Below are 6,094 nucleotides of genomic sequence, written 5' to 3' on the forward strand. Positions count from 1 at the left end.
TGGGGACAGGGAGAGCTCAGTGGGGACAGGGAGAGCTCAGTGGGGACAGGGAGAGCTCGGTGGGGACAGGGAGAGCTCGGTGGGGATGGGGAGAGCTCAGTGGGGACAGGGAGAGCTCAGTGGGGACAGGGAGAGCTCAGTGGGGACAGGGAGAGCTCAGTGGGGATGGGGAGAGCTCAGTGGGCACAGGGAGAGATCAGTGGGGACAGGGAGAGATCAGTGGGGACAGGGAGAGATCAGTGGGGACAGGGAGAGCTCAGTGGGGACAGGGAGAGCTCAGTGGGGATGGGGAGAGCTCAGTGGGGACGGGGAGAGCTCGGTGGGGATGGGGAGAGCTCAGTGGGGACGGGGAGAGCTCAGTGGGCACAGGGAGAGCTCAGTGGGAACGGGGAGAGCTCAGTGGGCACATGGAGAGCTTGGCTGACCCAAGGAGAGCTTGTTGGGGATAGAGAGAACTTGGTACAGGGAGAATTCAGTGGGTACAGGGAGAGCTCAGCTGGCCCAAGGAGAGTTTTTTGGGCACCGGGAGAACTTGGTGGGCACAGGAAGAGCTTGGCAGACCCAAGGAGAATTTGGTGAGCACAGGGAGAACTTGGTGGGCACAGGGAGAGCTCAGCTGGCACAGGGAGAGCTCCTTGGGGCATTGGTGGTGTCCAGAGAAGGCACAAGTGACCCAGCCCTTCACTGGTGGAGGACAACCACACTGAGGGAAGCTCGAATAGTGATAGGATTGGTTTTGAACTAGTAAAGGGGAGATTTAAACAAGATGTTGGGAAAGAATTCTTCCCTGTGAGGATGGGGGTAGCGCAGGTTGCCCACAGAAGCTGGGAAACACTTCCTCATCCCTGGAATGCCCAAGACCAACTTGGATGGGGCTTGGAGCACCCTGGGACAGTGGAAGGTGTCCTGCCCATGGCAGGGGGTGGAACAGGGTGATTTAAGGTCCCTTCCCACCCAGGCCAGTGTGGGATTCCATGATTCCCAGTGCCCAGGCTGGAACTTGGGACACTCTGGCTGCGGCTCCAGGGAGCTGCCCCCCCCTGCTCTGGGAAATGCAGCGTATAATCTATGCATTAAAAGTCCTTGTGAGACAGGAGCTGCTGTGCCTACACAGTTCCAGCCTCTTCAGATCCAGCCCTGTAGATATTTTCTAAAGCTCTGCCGGAGCACGGTGTCCTTCCATTACGGGCTGCGAAATTGCAGCGAGTCGATACCGGGAATAAAAAAGGGGGGGGGGGAAAAATCAAAATGGAGACTTTTTTTTTTCCTTTTTTCCCTTTTTAAAGCTCAGATTTAACTTCAAAGTAAATGGAAACTGCGTCGCTGACCGTCTTGTGCGCCCTCCCTCGCTGCTTTTTCCAAGGGAAAGGGTTGGCTCTTCCCTGCGGAGCGGGATTGGGGGTGGAAGTGGCTGTGTGTGACTTTGCTGGAGTCTCGTGGCTCTGTTCAGGCAGGAGCACCGGGAAGTGTCAGGGAAAGGCCAGGAAAACACCACTAACAGCTGGGTTTGGGTGCCAGCACGAGGCTCAGTGGTTTGAGGATGTCTCAGGAAGGGTTTTCCAAGATTTGCTGGATGTGGTGGCCATGCTCAGGGCTTTGTGCACAGCAGGGAAGGGAGGATTTCCCAGCCTTCAGCCTGGAATCTCTTCTGACATTCCCATGTCTGGATTCCCACTGTGGAGGAGCAGCTCAGCTCATCCCCATGGCCTTTATTTCTCAGCCTTCAGCCTGGAATCTCTTCTGACATTCCCATGCCTGGATTCCCACTGTGGAGGAGCAGCTCAGCTCATCTCCATGGTCTTTATTCCCTGTTTTAGGTGTGAGGTTTTGTGTCCTTCCCAAACCTCCCCCAACAGGGACAGAACGTAAAATAAACCAGGAAAGCTTCTGGACTGATGGGATCCTCCTTCCCATTGTTAATAATTTGGAGAAATTCCTGCAGGAGCTGCGACCTCAAGCTGCTGGCATTGTGTGTGTGCCCACAATGGAAAATGGGAATGGAAATGGAAAATGGGAAAGGGCATCCCATAGTGAGGAGACCTGGCATAAAAACATCCCTGGAAGTGCTGCAGACCAGGCTGGAATGGGCTTGGAGCCTCCTGGGCCGGTAGGAGATGTCCTGAAGGTCTTTTCCAACCCAAACCATTCCCTGATTCCATGGACTCAAAACATTATCCCATTAACCCTCTCAGCCCGGCCATCCCTTCCCACCCCGTCCTTCCATCCCTGTTTCCCTAACTCCTTCTCCCGGCAGATTTTTGGACTTTACAGAGAGGCAGGAGAGATTTTAGCAGCCCAGGAGCTGGTGAGCCTGCTGCATCCCAGACCTGCCTCCCATTTAAATATAATGGGATGGTGTGGGACGGTGTCCATAAAAAGCAATGTCAGGGCAGAGCATCTGATCCTCTCCGGGCAGCTGGAGCAGCTCCCTGATGACTTTCCCAGGTTGTTCCTCATCCCCAATCTGTTGCAACAGAGAGAGAATATCATGGGATATATATTTGTATTTATATTTATATGGATTTGTTTTGTGCCAGCCTTGGGGGATGTGTAGGACCAGGCAGGATTGAAGGATCACATCCCCAGATCAGCCTCTTGCCCAGGGATGCTCCACACAAATGCTTGGATACAAATATTCCCACTTTTCCCTTTGCAAACTGAGGCTCAAGGATGAAAGTTTTCCTCAGCATCCACCAGTCCAGCCCATCAGCACCCTCCAGAGTGAGCGGAAAATGGGATTTTAATAGGACTGGAGTGGCTGGGAACACCCGTGGTTCCGCTTGAACCGTGGATTTAGGTCACATCCGAAGCAAATGACACTCGTCAAGTGACATTTGTGTCTTTTCTTTTTGCTAATGCCCCCCCCTGTTTGATTTATATTTATATTTTTTTCCATTTTAAGAGGTGGGAAAGCTGTTTGTTCCCTTGTGGAAATAAAATCCATCGCCAGGCTGCTCAGAAAAATTTTTTACCACCCAATCCCTGGCTTCAACCCCCTAAAATCACCCTGGAATTTATGAATATTAAATTATTATCTCCAGAGGGAGCATCACCTATTTGATCCCAACCCACAGCTCTGGTATCCCCTGGGATAATTTGATTTCCTGGAATTAAGAGACAGGAGCAATGTTCCAGTTCCTGCTTTTCCCTTTTCTGTCACATTCAAAAATATTCTCCATCAGATGTTCATGTTTCCTCAATTTGTAACACGTTTTAATAATAGGAATCTTTCCCATCGCCTGGATAAATTGTTAGATGCTGTGAATCCTTCTGGGGAGGGCTCAGGGCTTCTCTTCAGCTGGGTTTGTGACTCAAAAAGAGCAAAAATTTGTCAAAAAAAAGACAAAAAAATAAGGAGAAAAAGCAAAAAATCAACCAAAAAAAAGAGCCAAAAATTAACCAATAAAAGGCCAAAAGTTAACCAAAAAAAAGCACAAAAAACTAACCAAAAAGAGCCAAAAATTAACCAAAAAAAAGCAAATACTAACAAAAAAAAAAAAAGCAAAAAATAATATCCAAAAAGGGAAAAAAAAGATGCAAAAAAAAAATTATGCCACAATTTTTATTTTTTTTTGCACTCATTATTTATTTTTCCTGGACTTTTATTTCAACTTCTTTACCTCTTCTTTCCTTTTTCAACCAGGAATTAGGGAAACGACACATTAATTAATAATATTCAGAATTCTGGGATGGTTTGGCTTGGAAAAAATCTCACCCAGTGTCACAGCAGGGAACTTTCTGCTGGAGCAGGGTGCTCCACAATTGCTTTGGATGCTTCACCCACCTAAAATATCCCATCCCAAGCCTTTCCCATCTTTTTTCCAGGTTCAGCAGTGTCTTCCCGAGCCTGAACATGGCTGTGAAGCGCCGGGAGCAGACACTCCAGGACTACAAACGCTTGCAATCCAAGGTGGAAAAATATGAGGAAAAGGAGAGAACCGGCCCTGTCCTGGCCAAGCTGCACCAGGTATTGAGATGTTCCCAGAGCCACAATCCCGGCAGCATTCCTGGGAAAAACTCGGGAAAAGCTTTTCCCTCCTATCTGGCATCCGTGCCATGACTAGAACATTTTGGGAGGATGTCTTTTATCCGTGTAAAAATCACATTTTTGACAGCACGGCGCTGGTTTGGAGTGCTCGGTGAAGGGAAGGAGCCGCTTTTCCAAGAGAAAATGGAATGCTTTCCAAGAGAAAATGGAATCAGAGCCCTGGGAGCTCTGGGGGAGCTCGGAGCCAGCGCTGAGGTCGAGGCACAGGGGGGTTCCCCCCGACCTCCGTGTCTGAGCGAGCAGCTGGATGGGGAAGGGAACAGATCAGAGCATTTCCCAGCTTTATGTTTGCCACCTGTTCCCAAAAAAATTCGTCTTGGAAAATTGCAGTAATTGGTTAACAGGAAGTTTTGCCAGATTCTTTTTGCTCTCTCCCGAATTTTAGCGAAATCGTGATGAGTTTGTTGGTTTTGGTTTTTGCTTTTTTTTTTTTTTTTTTTAATCAAATCTTCCCCAGCATTTTTCCCCCAAAATCTGTCGCTCCGGCAGCACGTGGCTTGATCCTCCCAGGAACAATTGATTCTCAGAGTCAAAGAAAATGTGTTTTTCTGATGAATTTCCACTCCAAAAAATGAAGTTTTGTGTTAAAGAACAGCCTGAACAAAAGACACTTCTGGTTTAACTGTAAGCAGCTTATTTTGCTCAGCCTCAGCAACTAAAGCTGGGGCTGGAAAAACGGGAATTCTTTTGTCCTGGTGATTAAGCAGGGTTTAGTTATTTCATTTATTTTTTCCCCTTAATGAACTTTTGATCTAATTCTCCCCACCCCAAAAAAAAACCTCTTAACCAAACACTGAGCTTAAACACCTGTGGGAGGGAGCCTTGAACAATCCTGAACTTGGGGTATCCAGAGCGTCTGGATTTGATGGGAAAAGGCCTTATCTCTTCCTGGTATTTTTAATTCTTGAGCTGCAAATTTACATCCGTTGTTTGCTCCAGGTTTTCTGCTCTTCTGCCCCCTGTGAAGTTCATCCTGGGAGTTTTCCCTGTGACTTCCATCCCTGGAGTTTTCCCCCATGAGCTCCATCTCAGGAGTTTTCCCTGTGGACTCCATCCTGGGAGCTTCCCCATGGACTCCATCCTGGGATTTTTCCCAGTGAACTCCATTCTGGCATTCCTCCCCGCCATGAACTCCATCCTGGGAGTTTCAATGCTCCCGATTTCATGGCAAATGATGGATTTGCTCCTTTGCTGGGATGACTCCAGGCTTTTCCATGCCATCCCCCTGGCACGCTGTCCCTGTCCCCAGGGCCGGCGCCGCGGCCGGGCCGGGCTCTCCCGCACCCCCCTCCCGTCAGAATGGCACCAGGATTAAGTGGCAGACTTGAACCGGTCTAATATTTCACAGCCCACCCCCTCCTGCCCTTTTCCACACCATCCCAGAGACATTTCCCGTTCTCCCCACGCTCTGTTTAAAGGAGCCAGTTGGATGCACTGAGCTGAAGGTCACGTTGATGGTGGGGGCAAGATCCTGGAGCAACGCTCCTGGGAATTGCAGGATGAGGGGACATAGATGTGGCCAGGGATGTTCTCCAGTCTGACCGAGCTCTGGGACTGGGATTTGTCTGTGATTTTCTGAAGGAGAGAGGACACAACTTCTCTGGGTGTCCTGTGGCTTTCCAGGGTCAGAGCATGATTCCTACCAGGATCCGCTAGCTAGTCCCATCAGGATCCATTAACTGGTCACTTGGGCTCCACCTGGATCTGTTGGATGGTCACTTGAGTCCCACCAGGTCCCATTGGATGGTCACTTAGATCCTACCAGGTTCCATTGAATAGTCAGTTAGATACCACAAGATTCCTTTGGATGATCACTTGGATCCTACCAGGGTCCATTGGATGGCCCCATCATGATCCATTAACTGGTCATTTGAATCTCACCAGGTCCCACTGAATGGTCACTTGGATCACACCAGGTTCCATTGACTGGTCACTTGAGTCCCATCAGGTCCCATTGGATGGTCACTTGAGTTCCACCAGGTCCCATTGGATGGTCACTTGAGTCCCTCCAGGTTCCATTGGATGGTCACTTAGATCCCACCAGGT

The 6,094-nt window shown here is 49.4% G+C and overlaps 1 protein-coding gene across 8 annotated transcripts in view; it reads left to right on the forward strand.

Annotated features, from left to right (window-relative positions):
- BIN3 (bridging integrator 3) overlaps positions 1 to 6,094 on the forward strand; it is a 42,233-nt gene that overhangs the window by 30,059 nt on the left and 6,080 nt on the right. For 7 of the 8 annotated variants that reach the window (XM_015648836.2, XM_015648835.2, XM_033519412.1 and 4 more), the window contains one exon: positions 3,826 to 3,967. In XM_015648836.2, the coding sequence (XP_015504322.1) occupies positions 3,826 to 3,967 (142 nt within the window). Of the gene's footprint in view, positions 1 to 3,825; positions 3,968 to 4,115; positions 4,745 to 6,094 lie in introns of those variants that run through there. The other variant, XM_033519408.1, reaches the window with a different exon arrangement.

Source organism: Parus major, chromosome 22, assembly GCF_001522545.3.
Source record: "Parus major isolate Abel chromosome 22, Parus_major1.1, whole genome shotgun sequence".
Taxonomy (NCBI): domain Eukaryota; kingdom Metazoa; phylum Chordata; class Aves; order Passeriformes; family Paridae; genus Parus; species Parus major.